The sequence below is a fragment of the Panthera pardus genome, unplaced genomic scaffold (assembly GCF_024362965.1).
Source record: "Panthera pardus isolate Hobbes unplaced genomic scaffold, ASM2436296v1 HiC_scaffold_20, whole genome shotgun sequence".
Classification (NCBI taxonomy): domain Eukaryota; kingdom Metazoa; phylum Chordata; class Mammalia; order Carnivora; family Felidae; genus Panthera; species Panthera pardus.
The window spans coordinates 47287791-47311296 of record NW_026526766.1 but is presented as its reverse complement, the minus strand read 5'-3'; the positions used below and the strand labels follow the sequence as shown (position 1 = coordinate 47311296).

Here is a 23506-nt window from a genome sequence, read left to right as displayed (position 1 = left end):
AGGTTAGCTCTGTGAGGAATAATGGAATCCAAGGTCTTGGGGCAAGAGGCAAGACTGGGAAGTCATTATGTCTGACTGTAATGTAAGATTTTAAATTGGAGGGCAATCATGTGATAAGATTTGATAGCTAATGTAGTTATCACTGTGATTAACCTTTAGTTTTTGTTTCTGGATATTCAATCAAAAGCCTTGAGAATTGCTGGGAAGGAAAAGAAATTCTGGGTTAATTTCCATGTTTTAAGAGTGCAAGGGCTAAAAATGAAGATGTGCAAGTAGCATGGAATAGCATAATTGAAATTTTTAATCGTATGTTTAATCTTTCATATTCTGGAGGCTTACGAAAAAGAATGTGTCCCTCTCTCTTTCTTCAGAAGAATGCTGTTTAGAGTCAAACTTTATCTGAATCTCAGCTGATCTCAGAGGTATCTGTAGTTTTTACACCTTTATAACTTACAACTGTGTGTAGAAGATAGAGTTTTTTAAACACTGTATAAGTTGTACTTCCTTTTAGTCTCAGATGTAATTCTTTTAGAGAAGAGCAGAGATCAAGAACCCAGATACAGTATAGAAGGTTTTGGGTTAAAGAGATTCGTATCAGTGTGTGTGTGTGTGTGTGTGTGTGTGTGTGTGTATGTGTGTGTGTGTGTGTGTGTATTTTTTTTAATGTTTATTTAGTTTTGAAAGGGAGACAGAATGTGAGCGGGGGAGGGGCAGAGAGAGGGAGACACGGAATCTGAAACGTGCTTCAGGCTCTGAGCTGTCAGCACAGAGCCTGACCCAGGACTTGAACTTGTGAACTGCAAGATCATGACCTGAGCTGAAGTCAGACACTTAAGTGACTGAACCACACATGTGTCCCTGTGTTTTCTTGCTAGGAAATATTCTGGCTTGAGGATGGTAACATTGGTAATCTAGATATAAGTGGAATACCTTAATAATGTTGGTGCTCATGAGGACAACTAGTATAAGCCCTTAATTTATGGATTTGTTTGGGAATAGGGTTTGACTACTGAGTAAGTGATCTGGCACAATGCATAAGATTTTTCAAGTTTTACTGAAATAAAGGAGATTAGTTTATGATATATAACTATTTAATCGCCTCCTTTTTTTTATAAATAGCAAGGAAGAAATTGTCAGCAACCACCTAAGAAAACTCCTTAACACTAAAGGCTATTGAATATTGGAATGAGCTGAAAGACTAGTGTTTAGTGAAATCTTCATTTGAGTGGTGTACTTATAATTGAATACCTGGCGTTTTGTATAGCACTTTACAGTGTAGGAGGCTCTTTAACATGACTGACTGGAATGTTCTGGTATGAATATATTTGTGTAACTTAACTTGACAAGGGCAAGGTGGATGGTAGAATCACAGGGGGTGAACATTAGAGTCCCTTTAGCCCAGCTTTATTCACGGATGAGGTATCATTTAACACATCTACATCTTAGGGTTTAGTTAGCAGGGAGGCCTTACGCTCCTAGCCCCCTTTTTCTTTAGGAGACACTTTCTGGCAAAAAGATGAATTTTTCTGAATGAGAAAACTTTTGCCACTTGTCTTTGCCCTTCTCTTGAAATGTGTTTACAGAATTGCTGTATGATGTGAACCAAATAGCCTATAAGTTCTGTCTGTAGAAGTTGCTTCCCACATCAGATGGTGCTTAATATTTAATCTGGTGCCATAAAAACACAGCATTTTCCCCAAGAATGAGCCTCCGATATGTGAACAAACTTCAGATATGTATTCAAGTAACTTCTGTAATAGCAGATGAAAGAAAGCATCATTTTAAAAGTCCTTAAAATGAATTAGTTTAGGTGCTTTTTATTTCTTTAATTTTTTTTTTAGTAATCTCTGCGCTCAACATGGGACTTGAACTCATGACCCTGAGATCAAGAGTCACGTGCCCTTCGACCGGGCCAGCCAAGTACCCTAAAATTCTTTTCCCCACCATCCTGCTTACAGGTTCATGGGTACTTGAGACAATAAAACGACAGTGAGCTAAGAAGATTATTTTCATGTTTAGATTTTTCCTGTTTCGTGGGGAAATTGTATCCAGAGTTAGCAGCAATGGTCAGATATATTAAGTTGTGGAGTATATGACTTGGATATTTCATTTTCAATGCACTTTCTGGTCAGTGGTGAGAAAGAAGCCTCTGTGCTTCTCCAGGTCAGTATTGTGGTGCATTTACTGTGATGCTGATGTGGACAGTACCACATCACTTTTGTGTGCTAATGAGGCATTGTCTAAACAAAATCTTTTAAGCATTTGCCGTGTAAAGTGTTCATGTGACTTTTAAATTTGGAGGATTACAATAGTTCCTCTTTTCAACTTTTAAACTAGGTTATTTTGTCAGAGATGCTATGTGTGATATGAATGTGGCAATCATGGGAGCCAGACCATTTGTATTTCTTTTTAGAAGCCATCTGTTAATTGGCAGGCAAATTGCCCTACAGTCTCAGAGTGGTTTGCTGTTTCGTAGCTGTCCCTTAGCAAAAACAAAATGGATATTTTTGTCTGGTACCTCATTGACTTAATTTGTAGCCATCGTTCCCATCTGATCTGTAGCCTTTAAACTTTGACATCGTACTGCTGGCTTCCTCTACAGATTATGTTGTATTGGGATTCTTTTCTCCTTCCTGCTTCAGAGAGGGCTTTCTTGAGGTCCTTGAAGCTGTGTCTGCAGTATTTAAATAAGTTTTCTTTATAGTCAGCATTTATATCTGAACCTGACCAAACACAATTGGTCTGTTTGGGGGTTCCTAAGTATAAAAATTAGTGCTTTTATGTGACTATTTTAAATTGAGAGGGAGAGGGAAAAACAAAAACATGTTCCTCATATCTTCTTGAAAACCTGCCTTTATTAAATATAAACTAAACAAAATGTGCTGTACAAAGAGAAAGAAAATCACATGTTATTTATACCTAAATCTTTGTGTCAGTTGGGGACAATGGATGTCCTTTGGAATTTTACTTCCTTTGTCTTTGCTAAAAATATCTCTAATTTAATTATGGTCCTTGTTTTTGAAATAAAATGAAGTAAAGTGGAGAGTTGCCCCTGAGTGAAAGCCTTGTTACATATATTGTGGATACTTGATCAATGATATAGATAAGGTGAAATGATCCGTGTTTTTACTTTATTTGAAACTCCCCCCCCCCCCCCCCCCATTGATGTGATGCTATCCAGGGTCCCATTCTAAATGATCTAGCCTTATCCCCTTTCTCTTTTTTTCTGTTTTACCGTTTATACGTGTAGGACTTAGGTATGTGCGTGTATGCATTCAGAAGTCATGTATAACCTTGTGATAGCTGCACAAAATTTCAAAATAAGGTTTAACACTTTTGTGTTCATTTATGGTAATTAGTAACACTTTCTGTCCACTCATAAGAGCAGCTAAACTGGGGGGAGTGGAATTCAGGTATATATATTTTACAGCTGTGTAAAAGAGGTCTTAGAAAATTATTAAGAGTTGCCTGGGTAGTTTGGTTTTGCTCTCTGGTGGGTGGGGTTTTCCGTATCTATTAGGTGCATAGTGAACGAATATATTGGAGAGGCTGTTGGGTTGGTAGTGTGTTAAGCGCTGAGTATTAAGGTTCAGGAGGTTCCTGGTCTCTTGTTACTCTTATGAAGGTGAGAAGTTATGCCATAGAAGTACTGAGCTGTTGGGTAGGAGGAGTTGCCTTTGATTCCATTTCTGGCCCTTATTATGGAATGCCCACTGAAAGAAGAGAGTAATTTGTCCAAAAGTTCAATTTTCAGGATAGGAGACTTGGAATGGGTTAATCATGCTCCTCCTCCTCCTCCTCATCCTCCTTCATAATATTTATTTATTTTTGAGAGAGAGTGCACAAAAGCAGGGGAGAGGCAGAGAGAAAGGGGGGCAGAGGATCTGAAATGAAGAAGACTCTGCGCTGATGGCAGCAGGGCCTGATGTGGGGCTCGAACTCATGAACTGTGAGATATGACCTGAGCTGAAGTTGGCCACTTAACCGACTGAGCCACCCAGTCACCTCAAGGGTTGATCATGCTTTACCCTCTACGGTAGGAGTAGAGGTGCAGAGGCTCAGAAAATGGTAGCATGAGCAAAAGGTTTGTGGAATAGGAAAATAAGGAATAGATGAGAGGTTAGCTGATTCAGACTGGGGCAGTTTTAGGGCCTTTTGAAAGAGGTTGTGGGTTTTTATCCTGTAACTTTTGTTTTTTTAGAGATCTCTGGGGATTTGACTGAAAGGGATTTGGGTCACGTCCCTTTTCTGGACTGTCAAAAACTTCTTCCTCGGTGGTCTTGATCCTAGATCTGTATGTCCTGATTGTTTCAGGCTCCCAGAGTTAACCTCCCTACATTTCTCAGTTTCTCTCTCCTCTTTCTTCATTGTCCCTCCTTGCTTGGTGGGTGCTGCAGTATGACCACTACTGACGTTCGTGTGGGGCAGGCCTGCTCTCAGTCGGCTTCCTTACCTCTACATACCCCACGTGCTGTTCAGTCATTGTGCCGTTGGATCAACCATCTCCTCTGTTCTCTACACATTAGCTCTTCTCCATATGCCTATTTCCTTAATTTCTCTGTCAAGAAACTCCTAGCTTCTTCTGTGTTTCAGTCAACTAAATATATCTTTTGCAAGTTTGTCCTTGTTGAGCCTGAAACTCCGTGATTAACCATTAGGTGTTCATGTTCACTAGGTGCCTGCATCTCCCTTATTTACTGTCTTGCTTTAAATTTTTGAGCAAAGATCTTAAGAGGGCAGAGAGCATGTGGCATTGATCCCACCTGCTTTTCTTTAGCTAGGAAACCACACTGTGCGTATAAAAGCATTTTAATGCAATCTGCTGACGAGAGAAGTGTCTTGTGTGGGAGACAATTTTGGCAGTAGCAAACATGTTTGGCTTTAGCCATAAGAATTGCTTTCTGAGTTTCTGGAAAAAGAGTATGCAAATCAAGTCCTGTTTTAAATGAATCTTTTTATAATGTGGATATCTCTAATCTGTTTTGTAATGATGGATTTGTTTTGAGGATTTAAATGGTTTGTGCACCTGCAGGATGCCATTCCTTTTTTTTTCTTTTTCTTTTTTTCTAAGGGTTTCTTTTTTCTTTTTTCTTTTTTCTTTTTAATCTTGATGGATTAAGAAAGAATGGTGAAATTCTAGTCAATCGATTACATGACAAAGAACAAGAAAAAAAATTGCAGGTGTATTTGGAGATTATGAATATCCTAGTTGAAAACTTGTGAACTTTGGATGCAAAGCACTCTGCCTCAGTATTATTCCCAAACTTGGCCAAAGGCGGTTAAGTGTATGCTGGAAAGACCGACTTTAGAAAGGTCAATACTGGCTTTGAACAACCAGCTAGCTGTGTGCCTTTGAGCAAGTTAATATGCATCTCTGGGCCTCCAAATTTATAATCATAAAATTGGTACGGATGTATCTGTACAGAGCTTTATTGTGAGAATTAAATATGAATATGTATAAGGCTAATAAGTTGATGGCAGTTTATAATTAGGCAGTGGTACTATTTGCTTCTAGAAAGCTTAGATAAAAGCAAGTATGGAGAAGTAGGAGCAGACTTTCCCATAGACTTAACTGAGCTTTTCGAATGGGAAGGGTTGGGTTGGTGAACCTTTAACTGTGGATGAGAGATTTTATTTTATTTATTATTTATCTTTATTTATTTATTTATTTTACAAATTATTATGTGTTCAAGAAGAAAATATTTCTCTAATAAGATTTCTTTTTTAATCAGGAGGACGTGGTGGAATTTGTAGACTGATGTTTCCCCTTGTTCCGGACAAAACAGGAGCTCACCATAGTGATTTGCAAGATTCTTTGACACAGTTCCAGAAAGGGCACTGAGTTAATTATAGTGCTTTAGGACCTTTAAATTTTTTCCTTGCAATATCAGAATAAAAAATAATGTCTTACACAGAGAGACAAACAGATTAAGAAGCTGTACTGCTTTTTGATGGACTGCTTACCAGTGTGTGTGTATGTGTGTATGCACGTGTGTAGATTGACACCAGCTGGTAGTGCAAGCAATAGCAGATGCCCTTTTTACTACTGCTGTTGTTAACTGGTTTCTCTCTTTGCCCCAGCAATATTTTGTGATGTATAGTTCTTTTGCCCTCATCTCAGATGATATTTGCTTGGATAATGCCATTGCCTTTTAAGAAAGCACAAGATAAAGCAAATAACACAGGCCTCTGTGTGTGTACAAAATTAATTACAAGAAATGTGTACAGAGTTAATTATAATTAACAAAGTAATGAGAATATGGCAGCAGACCTAGATCTTAAACTGAAAATAGTTTTTGCGTTAGCTCAGAGGGTTGTTTGTTTTTTTTGTTTTTTTTTTTCCATTTTTGTTCTCATCATGGGGCCAGGGGCCGCTAGGACTGCTGATTTTTCTTTGACAGCAACTAATTGCTGTCAGTAAGTGATGAGAACTGGCTTTTGTTTTAATTGTGGTGTTGAGATGCTACAATATCTCACTCTGTCTCTGGTTGGGGAACATCCAGTGTAAAATCTTATCCTAAGTTGTATATGCTAGAGCAATTAGTTTCTTTTCCCCACTTTGGATAAAGATCACATTTCCTTAATTTTCCTGGTCTTGGATGAAAGACATCTTAGTACCCATGTGCAGTACTCAAGAATTTAATATGCTGTTGCTGTTCTCGATAGCCTAAGACTGAATCGTGTGGGAGTTCTTAACGTTGTCTGAAATTGTGATGTATTAAGAATCCACGGTTTCACCAACTTAAGCAAGGTCACGCTGCATTGCCAGCAGATTCATAATTACTGGGATTGGAACCATAGGAAAATAGAGCTCTACCAGTTGCATAATCAGAGGACAGATATGGCCATTAAAAGTAACTTGAAAGGAAGATGCCTTGGTGCTAGGGATGTTAACAGCTCCCTCTAGAATTAGGCTGCTTAGGTAATATTTACCAAATGATCACAATTTACAACTTGGATTTCAGCAGAAAAGTTACAATTTAAACTCTTCTGTATTATCTCAACATATCTGTGAAGTCCAGAAAACCATTTTAAAATATTGGGGCATTTTAGTCTTAGGCCAGCTTTATTAGCATTTGGGTGGAAGATAAGTCTCCGAATGAGCCATCTGTTTTCTGTATTATGTGAGCTTTCTAGGTTGAATTCTCCTTCCTTGTGCTAATCCCTGGTAATGTCCTTTGGGAAGCTGGTAAAAATGCTCTGAGCTTTCAGGGAGGCTGGCGTGTGTTCTGTAGTAATAGGATCTCACTAGTCCTCTGCCTCACAATTTGATCTTCCTCATTAGAGGGCAGTGAGGAGGACCTGTTTAATTTGACCTGAGTTAGTTGAGTGTTTAAATGAAAGGTCTTGCTGCATCTGGCATGCTGTATCTGAGGAGACTCGGGCCAAGTCAGGAATTAAAATTTGGAGCGAAAACGTGACTAGAAAGGGTTGCATCCCTCCGTTCTCCTAAGATCCTCTCAAACCTTTACCCTGATATGTGTGGTGTCCACATGGTTTTGTTACATATCAGATCTGAGATATTAAGAAAGCTCCTTTGTAAAGTCTGGTGCTGCTTGCTTTGGTGCCAGAGTCGCAGTGCACAGCCTGTCTGAACAGACACACATAACCAATGCCCAAGAACAGAAAGTCCATCTGAAGAAACACAACACATTGGCAACTTGATTGTGTGTTTGGGGGAGGGAGGGGTAGGTGGGTCTTTAAAAAAAAAAAAAAAAAAATCCTTCCCCGCCCTCCCCGCCCCTGCACCTCCTCCCTCTCCCGGAATTAACTTGTTTTCCTAATTCAAATTATTTGCTTTTTTTTTTTTTTTTTTTTAATTAAAGGGTGAAGTTTTATATAGGGGCTGTGTTTGGAGAATGAATCTTTTCAATTTGCTTTTTTTTTTTTTTAAACTATTGCATTATTTAACCTTAGATTGTAAATAGTCTTGCTTGTCAGAGAGGACCATAGTGACCTGTTTCTGCTAACTGTGAGGTTTAGAAAAGATTCATGCTGCTTTTGTCCTTTTTTATTTCATAAAACATTGCTACTGCTCTAAATGAAATAATAGATACACATCAATCAGTGTAGTCACCTTTTATTGTTGATTCAACTACCAGGTTTTTACAGAATTCACTCTGCATTTTATTTGACTTGTACATGAATAGTCTCGGCAGACTTAATTATATTAGTGAAAAAGCACTTTCAACAAAATTATATGCTGACATCCCATAATTCATACTTACAGATTTGTGAAACAGATTTATGTAAATCTATCAAATTACTGTAGGTGACATTATTTTTTAAAACTGAGATTTCATTTAAAAGGTATTTGTAGAAATTTTTCATGAGAAATCTTACTTGAACTATTTAAAAAAATATCTCGCATCGCTCCCTTGTAAGGACAGAACACTGTAACATTTGAGCACCTTTGTTCTGTAATCCATCTGGAACAATGTAGGGACATGGGCAGCAGGACATCTCTCCTCTAAACCTAAGTTCGTGAAAGGCACACAGCTGTTTCTTTGTTCATTAGCTCGTTCATTTGTTCAGTGAACATGTAATTAATAATCTGTGCTAGGTTTTTCTGTGTCAGGAACTATGTGTGGCTTGCCCTTGCTCAACAGTTCAGTGGGGGTTCGGGTGGGGAGGAATCCAAATTGACTCACTACCCATGTGTGCTAAGATAAGGGTATATAATATAAGGGCTGTGGAAGGACTGAGGAGGATTGAACAGTGTGTATTGGGAGTGGGGCAAGTTGTGTCAGGGAAAGGGTCTTAGAGAAAGTCTCAAAGGATATGTGGGAGTTGGCCAGTTAGAGATGTGCGCAGGGAACTGAATGTCCATTTTAGGGTATGTGTGAAGTAGTAGAAGTTCGCAAGAAGCCGATGATGACCTTGGAAACCAGAGCATAATTGGATTTGTCTTTGAGGAAGATCCATCTGGGGGCGCGTGGGTGGTTCAGTTGGTTAAGGGTCCAACTCCTGACTTTGGCTCAGGCCATGATCTCATGGTTCATGGGTTCGAGCCCTGCGTCAGGCTCTGCATTAACAGTGCAGAGCCTGCTTGGGATTCTCTCTCTCTCCCTTTCTCTGTCCCTCCTCTGCTTGCTTGCTCTCTCTCAAAATAAGTAAACTTAAAAAAAAAAAAAAAAAAAGATTATCTGGACAGCATCATGGTGGAGGACAACTGGTTTGGGAATTGACAGGAATGTAGGGAAAGGGTGGTTGCTTATAGTATTGTAGCAGTAATCTGGGTTAGAATAGTACACAAGGACCTGTGTTAATCAGAGGAGGGGGAAGGAGGGGCAGATTTAGCTGGTAGAACTGGCAGGATGCGATACCCCTATGGTAGAACTTACACTCAAACTGGTCTATTTACACAGCTTTCCTGTTAGACTATGAATTACTTCCTTTGGGTCTTGGATCAGATGTTACCTTCAGGGTGAGGCCCACTCTGAGACCATTCTATTTACATAGCGTCCCTGACCCTCTTCCCCACACTCTCCTCTCTCCTTTTTTTCTCCTTAGCCCTTATTTTCTTCTAATACACTGTAGAGCTTGTTCTTTTGTCTCCTAGCAGGATGTAGGTTTTATAAAGAGGAACTTTTTGTCCCTGGGGACTAGCAAAAAGTAGACTTTCTATAATTGTTGAACAAATGAATTCTAAATGTTGGTGAGAAATGTGTAGGATGACTTATTTTAATGCAGAATTTTACTTTCCACAGTTCCATGTTGAGAAGGGTCTCACTTAATACTGGTTGGATAAAATTAATGTACCAGGTTTTATAATCAAGAATTATGGAGGTCTATTACCTTTACCTTTAAACCTGAGGGGGTAATTTGATATTCTGCACATTGGTAGTAATTTGAAATAGAAAAGACTAAGTAAAGTGACCTTTGAATTAAATGGGTCCAGAAGATTGTGTATTTTTAATTAAAATATGCAATTAAATTTTTAATTAAAGTGTGCTATTAAAAGCAATGTAGGTGGCAAGGGAATGGCTGCTGCTTTGAATTACGCACAGTTTGGGATAAATTGGAGTTTACTGTGTTTCCCACCAGCATTTTGTTACTAAAAGGACTCTTCCTGTTTTCCTCTTCCTGTTCTGATCCCCGTGTGGCTCTTGATGGGCCTCGGTCCCATTCAGAGGCCTGTGGAGTGCTTCAGCTCTGTGCTATAGACCACTTGACTGTGGTTCTAAGGAGCCTGTTTATAACTGTTCTCCTTATGCCGGGAGCAGTTTACAAGTGATTTTTCTGTCTCTTGTGAAGAAGGGATCTTCTGTGGCATGTATGTTAGGTTAAAAAGGAGGATGCAAAACAAAAGGCATTCGCACACACAGTGTATAGAATGCATGGACTGAAGTGTGGTATTGACCCAGAGTTTTCAGTACATGCATGGAGGTCTTAGGCCATATAACTGTTCACATGACTTCCTCTGTAATGAAATTCTAGAATCCTTCTCTTCCCTGTTAGGCCTAAGGCTTGGATTAATGGTTCCAAAATCCCTAATAGCCTTGGGACCACAGGTAGCTTGTATAGATAGCTGGGGACAAGTGCTTTGACGTTATTCTTTATATCCAGTTACCAGAAGTTTTTTAGCCTTGAAAGACAGGATTTATTTGTCTTGAAGGATTTTTTGGGAGAGCCTTAGCTTTGTCATTGTGTTCAGTTCTAATCACGCTGGGTTGCTTTTATACTTGGAATTTAAATGTAGAGCTTTATAATTTTTATTTTTAAAGAAAATGATTCTTGGTTTTGGGTTTATCAATATGCACATTCTAAATTCAGAATGATTTGAAAACCAGATTTGGATGATCTGGATAAATGATGCTTGGTTTCCATGCCTTCCCTGGTGGTTTATGACTGTTAGTTACTAGCTGATGAATACAAGAGTGGAAAAAGTGGATCCAGGCTAAATAATTGTTCTTGATTTTGACTCAGTGTTGCTTTTACTTTATAGAAATCTGCACTCACTTAGGATAACCTGAAGTAAAGTAGTCACTATATAAATAAGAGGCAATTTACTTTGTCATAGGAATGAATAATAGCATTGAAATTCATATATACAGAAACAGATATTTGCACATAAAGTATAGGAATTTGAGACAGTGAGCAACTGTCTCAGAACAGTTTTTGTGGTAGAGCCCTGTTAGAAAATGCCTGGTAACATTACCCTTCATGCATATTGAAGGTGGTCTGGGTTCATATATTAACCAGCTGTGAATTGAGCTGAGAAGAGCATAGCATTTGAGAGTCCTGGAATCAAGTCCTGACCCTTACTTCCTACCTGCTTTTTTGATTTGAGGAAGCTGATTGACCTTGCCTAGCTTCAAATATCCTCCTGTCTCCTTCACAGGAGAGGAAAATGAGTATCTCATATGATAAATGTGAGGCTAAAATTAAATAGTAAAATACCACATAGCTGAAAGATGAGACTGGAGGGAGTCTTGCCTATGTTGGTATCATCTTTGAAAGCTTTAAATTATTATAAGCATTCAATAAATATTTGCTGACTTGACTAACATATTTTAAAATGAAAATCTCTGAAGTTCCTAACTCTCTTGTACTTCACTGCCAACATGCTAATTCAGCTACTATAGTGGATTTAGAAATGCAGCCTTTTTGCAGCAAATCTCTCCTTTCATATTATCTTCCTTAGAATAAAAGTAAAATTTTGCTTACTTCAAACATATTCTAATTGATGGGTGGTGCTCTTCCTGATAATGCCACTGAGCAAATTAGAAACTTTGTTTGTGGAGGAGAGGTCATTTAGGGATAAATATTTTCTGAGTGTAGTCAATTCACAGGTACTAGAAACTTGGCTGACTCATTACAGCTAGCCATGATTGCTGTGTGGGGTCAGGTCAAAGACCCATTTAGTGGATGGACCATCTGATGTGATGTTGATGATAATAGCTTTGGTTAAATGCGTAACACCACTGTGTTTCTCACTCATTCATTTAGCAAACATTGGGAGTGCCTACCTTGTGCTTAGGAGTAACCAGCCTGGGAGACAGCTAAGCAGGGACTGGCAGGGCAGGCTTACCTTCCCCGGTGACCCACCTCCAGCAGGTACTGCTGTGCCTGAGAGTGACCCCACAGGCCAAGAAACAGTTTCTCTGAAGTGTTGGATAAAATGAAGGTTTTAGAGGGAAGACATCTGAAACACTTCTACCTGAAAACAGATGTGTAAAAACAGTCCTCCCGCAAAGTTTCTTCCATGCCCCGACCCCTCAGCACGTGGCTGCTCTCAGGGCTTCCCAGATGGGAGATTTGTAGCCCCCGATTATCTCTCACATTAAAACTGTGATTCTCAAACTTGGCTGCTTGTTAGAATCGCCAGGGTTTTTTAAGCCTGTTACCAATGCTTCATAATAGACTAATAAAGTAAAAATCTTTGGGAATAGGATTTAGGCATCTGTTTGCTTCCCCACCCCGCTGCAAAGCTTTGTAGATGATTTCAGTGTGCAACCAGGGTTGAAAAAGCACTTTGATTAGAGGCTATTTAAATGCAGGTGTGAGGATAGTGTCAGGAGATAGGAGAAATAGACTCTTAACGTTGGTATAATTGATTATTTGACCTGTTTAGTTATAGAATAGCAATGTGACAAAACTGCACAATGTTTGGCTTGCCTTTCTTTTCCCCATTATATTTGTAGCATCTTCTTGATTTAATTTTGAAAGAATACGCGGAAACTCCTTAACATGTAGTAGATACATGTTATTTTTCCTTACTTTATCTTTTGACTAAAATGATCTACTTCCAACAGTAGCGAACGTATTCATCACTGCCTCAACAGCCTTGTTGGATAGAAATTACTATCCTCATTTTAGAATTTAGGAAGTAATGGCTCAGAGAAGTTAAGTAGCCTTCTTCAAAGTCACATAGCTAATAAACAGCAGAGGCAAGCTTAGAACTCCTGTGTGTCTGTTTCCAAAGCCCATGTTCTTTCCATCTTAACTGCTTCCTTGAGCAGCTTTCATGTTCATCCCATTTGACAATAGAGCTGCAGCACATTTTCTAAGAGGGCACTATGCATGCTATAGACACATGGTAAATGTCAAATTAGTAAAAGGCTGAGTGCTTAAAATACAGTGGCTTCACATGGAACTTTTTAAAAATAGACCTGTGAGTAAAACAAAACTTCTGTGATTATTGTGAGAAAAAAAATAATGAATTAGTTTTAGCTCATCCCTCACCTTTTTTTTTTTTTTTTTTAAGTTTTTTATTTATTATTTATTTTTGAGAATGACCAAGAGAGTGTGAGCAGGGGAGGGGCAGAGAGAGTGAGAATCTCAAGCAAGTTCTGCGCTGTGTAGAGCCCAATGCAGGGCTCAAACTCAGGAAACTGAGATCATGACCTGAGCTGAAATCAAGAGTTGGACACTTAACTGACTGAGCCCCCCAGGAACCCCCTTCACCCTCTTTTTTTAAAAACAGGAAAAAAATGCAATTTGATTAGAGGGATACTTTAGCAATGATTACCCCAATTTTTTTTTTATTGAGGTAAACGGACATATTAGTTGTGGGTATTGTACAACACCCAAAATCTGATAGTGGTCCCAAAATATAATTACAAGTTTTCATAGTTCTTAGGTACTGTATTTAGTGTTCTCTCTCTTTTTAATATAGTTCTAGGGAACCACATTTGGATAACCGGAGTGGCTGTCCTAAATACCTGTATTCATAACCACATGTGCCTAAAGTGCCCCATCAAGGACGAAGATCCCTTAGTTTGCTGTGAAATTCATACAGAAGTGATACTTAATAAAAAGTATTTGGAGCTTTACCAAACATCTTCCTGGAAACCCTCAATTCGTTTGGTTTAACTTTTAATAGACTAAACCTTTCTTATGTCCACTGTTGTTACCTACTCTACTGTAGCATTTTTTTTGAAACTGTGAAACTTTCCCGTAGTTGAAAAATTGAGACCTTTCAGATTGGCTTTACTTACCTGTGCATTCCATTGATTTCAGCCTCTTGAATACCTTCCTTTTTTTTTTTTTTTTTGAGTTAGGACATTATTGAGCCAGGAGTTAGAGAGCTCAGATGATAGGGAAAAACAAGATTTTTAAGCAGCTCTTACTTGAGTAACTGTGTTTTATTATTTTTGTTTATACTTTCTTCCCTTCCTACATGTTTTCATTGTTCTTACTGGCTTGGATGTTCTCAGTGTAAATCTTCAGATTTCCCTGTATTCCTTATCTAGGTCATCAGATCTTTTTTAGAAAATTAGATTCAGTTTATTTGAAGAGGCCCTCCTATAAAATAAATGTCCATGTGCACACACGATTCTTCACCTTTTAAATGGAAATAATTGTATTTGGTAAAGGCTGTAAATTTGCCAGGGTACAAAGTACAGAACATTGACAGATTCTTGGTTGATGCGTGACGCCTTCCCATTTTTTGGGTAAAGAAAACGAAACTGAATAAGTCATGCCCGTGAAGCCCACTCAGCAGCTCGGCAGAGACTTGCACCCACAGTTTCTGAAGCTGAACGTTGCATTTGCTGCTGGGTGCTCTGGCTCAGGCAGGACACGTTTGATGGAATGCTTTGGAGGTGTGTGTGCGTGCGCGTGTGCACTTTAAATGCACAGCTTGCTGAGTTCTAACTGATGTTTAAACTTGCAAATGTAGTAGACAGGGGATGAAAAAAAACACGTGTATATTTCTAGAAGAATTAACGTAGACTTCTTTTTACTATTGAGAAAATGTGCTGGTGTTAATGACAAGACCATATGCCAAAATGAGAGTGGATCGCTGGCATCAGTGGTGTAGAACTAATGTATGCCTTTTTCTCCTTCCCTTTCATTAGGGCAGAGCTTGGGATATGGCTTTGTGAACTACATTGACCCTAAGGATGCAGAGAAAGCTATCAACACCCTGAATGGATTGAGACTTCAAACCAAAACAATAAAAGTATGTTTCAGTTTTCTTCATACCTACCTGCAGAACAGAGATTAAAAACAATTGAAATCTTCATGTAGTTCTTTCCTTTATTCATTTTGTGCCCACATAGACATTTCTCTGGGAGGCATAGCAGAATTTTTTGTTTGTTGCATGACGGGGGAACCTGTTCACGAGGACTTCATGTAATCACTCCTTATTAACAAGGCGGCAGCAGCAACTTGCTTAGCTAAGTACTTTGTGAAGCCTGCTGAATTAAGTCTCCTTCCTTTATAGTGAATTACTTGCCATATAACTTGGGGAAACCTTAGACCAGCTCTTTGAGCTCAGGGGTTGGCAGAGTTGTTCTCTAAAGGGCCAGGTAGTAACTATGTTAGGCTTTGTGGGTCATATAGTCTTTGTCACAACTTCTCAACTCTGCCCTTGTGTGAGAGCAGCCATAGCCAATAACAATGTGAACGAACAGATGTGACTGTGATCTTATAAAATTTTATTTGTGGAAGCTGAAACTTGAATTTCATGTACTGTTCATGTGTCACAAAATAGTCTTTTTCTTTTGTCCCAGTCATTGAAACATATAAAAATCATTCTTAGCTCATGGTCATAAAAAACAGCTGGCAGGCTGGGTGTAGTCCTTGGGCTGTAGTTTGACTCTGCTCTGACTTTGAGGAGACTGACTAGATGAGCTTACTTGCCACACAGGTTATTTTTCCTGTTACATTTTTCTTTTCAACACAAATGATAAATAATTTGTGGATATTTTCCCACTTTTGTGAATTTTCGAAATGCCAATGTAGATTGTATCTAGATAAGAATTTAATCCAGTTTGCAGTATAGATTTCTTTTCCTTTACAGAATAAAAGGGATGTTGCTTCTGGCAAACGCTTATTGCATGTGCCATCAATTTCCCCTCTCCTGCCCAGTGCAGACATTGCCAATCAATCATGGCAGTCTTTCTCCACTCAGTCTAGATGTGGCCCCCAAATATTTTTCAAAATAGTGTTCCAGACAACCTCTGTCAATTGACTCAAGTTGGAACCTATTTCCCACCCTTGATTTAAGAAGTCAGCTCAGACGATAGCCTGAGTGGTGAGGGTAAGTTAGTCAAGGCTGACTGTGGCATCCATCTTGCTTACAGACTTGTCTAGATTCTGCTCATTTTTTCAGAAATCTGGAAATGCAGTGTCATCTTTGTGCTTAAAAGTTGCTTCTCTCAGAATTGTTAACTAAAGTAATTCATTAGCTCTGGGTAGTTTTGACATCTCATTCTTTATTGGCCTGTAGGAAGAATGCCTCCCAGCTCTGTCTTATCTAAAGGGAACTGTATGGGGTAGCTCCCAAATATACTTGGATGTAAGATGTCCAAGAATTCTACATGTTTCTCTTTTAAAAAATTTTTTTTTATTATTTTATTTTTGAGAGACTGTGAGCATGGGGAAAAGCAAGGGGGGTGTGGAGAATCCCAAGCAGACTCCTCCCTGTCAGTGCAGAGCCCAGCTTGAATCCATGAACCGTGAGTTTATGACCTAAGCTGAAATCAAGAGGTGGCTGTTTAACTGACTGAGCCACCCAGGTGCCCCACATTATTACTATTAGGTAATAATCAAATGCTGTTAAAAAAAAATCTGATATCCAGTTATTTTCAGATTGTTTTGTGTGTTCTCTGTTCTGTGGATTTTTGAAGGCCTCCCCATTTTAAATTGATTTCCAGAATTGCTGCTAATTTATCTTAGTGTTGAGGTCCTGAGTTGTGGTTACGAAGAAATTGGAAGGGATGGTTGGGGTGGCTTGTTCCTGAACATACCCTTTTCTCCATTCCAGAAATAACCATCCTTATTTTAGTGAGTCAGTTCTTTAGCTGTAAGTTCTTCTGCAGTAATGTCCACAGGAAGGCAGAGATGCAAGGGAAGAGTTGTCTGAGAATGAGTTTCCGTGGCTTGCAAGGAGACCATTGATGATGGCTGCTTCCTCACTGGCCATTGCCCAGCTTTCTCTTCAGGGCCCAGCTGCCCAGGCAGAATATGCAGAAGAAAGGACAGTAATGCCTTGTGGCTTTTAAACTGTGACATCTGCTACTTCTCTTCTGATTTTCTGAAATGGGGGTGGGAGCGGTGGGGAAGCAGCAGGCTCCTTTTTCCCCCACCCCCATTCGGTTCCTGTAAAAATATCAGATAACAGCTGGTATCCTCAGTTTGGCCCAGATTTCTCTGAGAGGCAAAGCAGACCATTTTCCAGAACTACAGAGCACCATTTTTGTCTGTTCTTTGTGTGTTTTTTGTCTTATTTTCAATTAGACATGTTTTGTGTTCTTACACAAGATCTTGAGCCAGTTTTTTTTTTTCTTCTCGCATGTTTGCTGTTTTAAGTACCTTTTAGAAGCTGCATGTATATACCTTTCCATTCCCTGAGATACCATTCCATAAATTGGCCTTTTTACCCTTCTTCCAGTCTATCCTGGTGGTGGTTATTGGACTAAACTTAAAAAAAACAAAACAAAACAGCACTTTCTTCATGTTGCTTCTCAAACTTCTCTTGTATCTCCCTAATCTTTTACCTTATCATTTGATTTGACTTTGGAGTTGACCATTGTTGTTACTGCTTTCCACAGTAGTCAGACTGGCTCTTCTCTGGCACGTGATCATCGTCTCAGGCTCTGCACGTATGCTCCTGTAGGCCTTGCTTCCTGGCATACCCTTTCCCACTTACCTTAATTGAATAGCAGCCTCCCTGTCTATTGGAGCCCATCTGAAGTTCCTCGTTCCGCCTCTGCCTACCTGGGCATGCCTCCAATAAAAAGAGTTGAGACCTTTAGTGCTCATAGAGTTTAGCTAAGACAGGGCTTTTGAAGACAAAACTCTTATATTTAATGTGGCAAAACTCCCTTCAGACGGCTGCAGTAGACTAATAAATACGTCATATGCAAGTGTACAAATGTTTGTGTGCTCCTCAAGTTAAGTCTTCCAAGATACCTAGTATTTAGTATGCATTTGGTAGAATTCCTAGTAATTGGAATATTGAAACTGAAATCAAGTGCCGTGGAAGGTGGTTCATTTAGTAGTTTCTCCTGGGGCTCCCTAATAGCATTAGCCGAGTAAGGTTTTGTACAATAGACGGATGGTGTGTTGAATACATGACAAATATTCAGTATTTTTGCAGTGAGTGAAGCACCTCAGGCACTGTGAAATCCTAAAGCAATTGTTCCGGAACTTGTTTGCATCAGAATCACAAGGAAAAGTGGTTAGAAATACATATTCTGGGGCCCACCTCAAATTTCTGGATCAGTGTCCAGAGGTGAGATGCAGGGATCTGCTTTTTAATATGTTTTCCAGGTAATTTGTGACAGCAAGTCTAAGGCCTAACACTTAGGAGCCACCAAAATGTACCTTTTCTGAATAGGTGGGTTCTCTAAATATTGGTATTTTTGCATGCTAAGTTCAGTTTCTTTTCATCTTTTATCTTGAAAATCGTCTTGTGGATAATTCTCCTGAGCATGCTGAATGATAGCTGAACATTCAGAGTAAAAAGTGGTTCATACCATCTTCACTTCTTAAAAAGTGTGGCTTAGAAATTAGAAAAACTTAATATCTTCACCTTATGTTAGAAAGATTTTTATTGGGGCGCCTGGGTGGCTTGGTCGGTTGAGCGTCCGACTCCGGCTCAGGTCATGATCTCACGGTCCGTGGGTTCGAGCCCCACGTCGGGCTCTGTGCTGACAGCTCAGAGCCTGGAGCCTGTTTCAGATTCTGTGTCTCCCTCTCTCTCTGCCCCTCCCCTGCTCATGCTCTATCTCTCTGTCTCAAAAATAAATAAACGTTAATGAAAAATTAAAAAAAAAAAAAAGATTTTTATTAAAAATAGCATTCATAGGTTAAAGTTTCAAAGTGGTTATTCTCTTCTCCTAAGGGTCACTTTTTTCCTTGGTTGGTTCGAGGTTTTGGCAGCTTACCTTACTGGTGATGTCATACCATCTCTGAGCTGCACAGAGGCAGTTATGATAAAGCCTGTCCATGTTGTCCCTGATATTGGGATGGTTAATGAAGTGTGAAGATGACTAGATGTTTTTAACTTCTGATCTTAGGGAAAGTAATGAAAAGGTAGTATACGCACAATTGAGCCCTGGGGGACGGGAATCTCCTCATGACAGTGTCAAAAATTGTATGCTGGGGGGAGGATCTCATCAAGAGCCCTCTGGTCCTGGTCCCCATGGGCACCTTTTGTTCTGTGGATCATTTGGGTTCTCAGTGGTTGTGACTAGTGTGTTCAGTCTTCATATTCTCTACTCATTTTGGTTTTAGGGAGTCTCTAGTATTGATAAAATCTAAGTTGGCGTATGAAACATTTATGGGTTCAAGCCAGTCCTCATGCCCTCTCCCCCTACCCAGAGAAAATGTATTTTTTGCCCAGGTTAATGGTATCAGACTTAAATTCATATTAGCAGATTAAAATCCTTCATTTCCAAAAGATCTTGCATGCTTTCCACCCCCAGCAAGTACTGTGAATAGGTGATGGAGGTCCTGCCCCTCAGTGTCACTCCTAGCTTTTCCCCTCCTACAAGGGGTGTAGGAAGCTTTGTTAGTCCCTAGGTTTCTCTGAAAGTGGGAGCTGTTAACCTCAAGGAATAGAAGTCTTTTGTTATTATTGATAGATACTCCTACAAATCCATGCCTTCTCTGCCCCACTGGGGTGGGGGTGGGGGATCTCTGTTTGAAATACTACTAGCGTGAAAACAACTGCCTAAATTTGTTTTTGATTCATCGTTCAGACATAGGCCAGCCTAAATTTCACCTTTGCTTAAAAGTTATTAATTGACCTCATTAATGTGAAATTTCTCATATTAAGATAACCAAACCACCATTTAAGTGCATATGGAAAAACTTACAAACCACACTTCTGAAAGTTTACTCTCTCAGGACATTGATAACATGATTTAACTGGCTGTGTGATCTTGGACAGTAATCATTCAGGTTTCCATTTTATCTGTAAAACTAATTCATCTTGAGAATATTTATTATCTGCCCCCCCCCTTTTTTTTAACTTTCCATAGTCTACCAAATTGCATATTACAAAAAGGTGTAGCTACTTAATAGATTTTTAGTCAACTCATGGTTATCATGGAATGATTTAGTTAGTGGTGAAATGCAGCACCCCATCCTGAAGAGACAACATGTTAATACTTTCTCTTTGTGGTTGTTGAAAATTTTTGCAGCCACAGTAAAATTTGTGTGGGGAAACAATTCTCCACATCACCTAGCCCTCTTTTTGTTCCAGAATTATTGGGGAGGGGATTGATTCTTATCATTATAACCCATTCCTTCATGCAGTTAGGAAGGAATGCCCGTTCCTTCTGCCCGTTAGGAAATGTGTAAATCAGCTCCGCACTTTAGAGAAGGAAAGGACATGGATGTGGAAACAGAAGTGACGTTAGGCTTGCCACCTGGTAGGTGCTCCGCTAAAAGATCAACAGCATCATTCTGGGGTATTTGAGACCAGTGGGTTTCAAATGGCAGTAATGCTGAGAGTTCATGCTTTTGTAGGGAAGTTTGAAAGCAGCTGTTAGGGGAACCACTTAGAATTAGGGAGAGCAGTGAGCAGGGGGAGGAATGCCTAAAGGAGCAGAGAGCATTTGGGGATTATTAAAGGCAGGTGTGCCATGCCAGGGTTTTATAGTGTAGGTGAGGGAGAACCACCAAAGTGTTTTGAGCAGAGCAGCAATGGATTGGACTTAAGTATTTGTTATGAAGGGAAGGTCTCTCTAGTACAGACTCCACATCTCTGAGCATCTCAGGCTATGCTAGTATTCTTTCAGCTTACATAGTTGATTTTGTTTTCTGTGTAGGTACAAAGTGTAGATGTTTGTAGGAGAAGGGTGGGCTTTACAAACTTGTAAAAGCATCTACTATAAGGTATCCCTTCTTTCTTTTTTTATGTTTATTTTTTTGAGAGGAGAGAGAGAGAGAGAGACAGACAGAGAGACAGAGAAAACAAGCAGGGGAGGGGCAAAGGGGGGGGGGAGGGAGACACAGAATCCGAAGCAGGCTCCAGGCTCTGAGCTGTCAGCACAGGGCCTGATGGGGGGCTCGAACTCACAGGCTGCAAGATCATGATCCAAGCCGAAGTCGGACGTTTAACCAACTGAGCCACCACGCACCCCAAAGTATCCCTGATTTCAACGCTGCTGCATATAGATCATCATTTATCTTTTTACCTTGACTAGATTTGGAAAATTTGCTAGTAATAGTCTGAAGGACAGGCCTCAGATTAACTGACAACTTTGGAGATGTTAACTTAAATTATTATTTGGCTGGTCAGACTTTAGTTTGTGGAGGGACAAAAAAAGTGGAAAAAGTACATCGCAGGAGTGGAAGCAAAAATGGAAGCTGAGTAAATGATTTCTTTGCCTTTTTTAAAATAAAGACTGAATGTATTATAACTTCATTTTTAACCCATGGTCTGGAAATTTCTAGAGCCGTGTGCCGAGTTTTAATAGTATATTGCTACATCTGATCATCAGAAACTCTTCAATACATTTAAATAAAATTCCTATATTGAGCTGAGTATACACAGCCCTTATTTGAAATGACTAAGATTTTTTAATAAGGTATTATTTGTATAATGCCTGTCATGTGTTTGCAGAATATTCCATTGTGAGCTGTGAATTTATTTATTTACACACAAAAAAAACCACTATAGGTTGTTACTTATCTTGGGTAGCCTCAAGAGTGTGGGTAGGTGGCCTAGGATAGTCCAAAACTTCATTGTCCCAACTCAGGCTTATTTGTGTCACTCCTGCTCCTTCAAGGCTCCCTCCAAAGTGGGAATGAGACAGTTGGAAATTCCCAGAGGGCAGTAACTGAACTGCTCTTCCGTAGACATTTTTGGACAATTGCTGGCACAAAGGCTGAGCCTGCACAGAGTGATGGGTGAGGAGGAGGGTTCCTGGTAGCACTGTCTCAGCTTGCTTCCTGCCCTTACTTGCTTGTGAACCACAGATGGGATGGTGGGGAGTGTCTGGGCAGTTGACTGAACCCCACTTTCTTAGGAGGGAGTTTATAGATCCTTTTATTCAAGCTTCTACCTTTTCTGCCTGTTTCATAAATGTGCATCAGCAAAGGCATTTCTGCAAAGCACTGTTAACACTTGTCTGCTTATCTTTTCTACTGCTTTTAAAGGGTAGGGTAGGGCTTTTGTCGCTTTTTATTTGTGACTTGGGAGTAGTACTAGGTAGGTTGGTGGCTTCTGCCTGTTCTACCAAGCTAGCTTGAGAGGTTAAGACAGATACGGTAACTTCTTTTTTTTTTATTTTGTTTTTTTTAATGTTTATTTATTTTTGAGAGAGAGACAGAGTGTGAGTCGGGGAGGAGCAGAGAGAGAGGGAGACACAGAATCTGAAGCAGGCTCCAGGCTCTGAGCTGTCAGCACAGACTGATATGCTAACTTCTGAAAAAGGGTCCCTCAATTCCTTGCTCTATCTACTTTTTATAGTAGTTGCATAGGACTTTTATCCTGTTACTTGACTGGACTTAGGCAAAAGCAATATTCCTGTAGGCAAATACTCCCTCTGACCAATGAGATGCAGCTCAGGTTAAGGGACTTGTTCAAACACCTTGTAGCTAACAGTACCACAAGGGACACGTTGGCTGATGCTGGTGGCTTTTCTTGTTTTCTTTTCACCTCATATTTTTGACATTTAGGTGTTTCATTTAGAACCAGATTATAGATACCACTACAAATGGAATATTGTCTTGGGAACCTTAATTTGGGTCCTTTACTGTCTTGAGACTTTCTGGCTCAGATCTCTGTTAGATGTGAGAAATTGGAGCTGTTCCTAGTGGCCAGAAAACTGCTGTCTGTCAGGATGAATGCTGGAGATAGCCAGACACCCACTTTGAGAATAAAACTAGTGTCTGGAGGTGCTGTCTAGAAGATGGGCAGGATCACATAGGTTTAAATATTTTGATGGTAACTGGAGAGTAAAAGAATTACTATTACAGTAACGCTCTGGATCTCTATTCTGTAGGAGATGACCCATACAGGAATCTTTTTCTGGTAAGTTCTTGTGAGTCTTAGAATGCTAGTTTAAAAGCTACAGAAAGTACATTTGTTATTCTTTAAGTTTGTGTGGACTCTTTACAAAAGCACGTGTGGTCCATTTTCTTTTACTCCCATCTCTGACTGATTTTCCTGTCGTTGCCGTTAGCATCAGTTCTAAGCCCTGAGTACGACATCAGACTTGTGGGGGTTTTACTTTGGAAGTTTCTTGACGTACTACTTGTGATTAAGCAAGAGAGAGAGGGCTCTATTTTGAAAACTGTACAAGCGGTCTGCTAGTTGTGTGCCCCCCCACCCCGAATGAGAACAACTCCTTGAATGCTGCATCAAGGTTTAAGAGCCACAAGTCCTGGATTTATGTCCTGCTCTATTAAAGTGGTATTTTAGAAATCTAGTTGGGGAGGAATGAAAAAGCTGCTTTTACTCCAAAGTAAGTAGTCCCACTGTTTTAGTTTGTTAGTTTGATTTTGTTGGATATTTAAAACTGTAGTTACCTTGTGTTATAGAGAAGCGGATGGTGGAAAAAAAAAATCAATAAATCATGCTAATGTGCTCTGTTTT

The 23506-nt window shown here is 39.6% G+C and overlaps 1 protein-coding gene across 16 annotated transcripts in view; it reads left to right on the top strand.

Moving 5' to 3' along the window:
- ELAVL2 (ELAV like RNA binding protein 2) overlaps positions 1-23506 on the top strand; it is a 164256-nt gene that overhangs the window by 109732 nt on the left and 31018 nt on the right. For all 16 annotated transcript variants that reach the window (XM_019430681.2, XM_019430677.2, XM_019430687.2 and 13 more), the window contains one exon: positions 14805-14908. In XM_019430681.2, coding sequence (XP_019286226.1) covers positions 14805-14908 — 104 coding nt within the window. The remainder of the gene's footprint in view (positions 1-14804; positions 14909-23506) is intronic.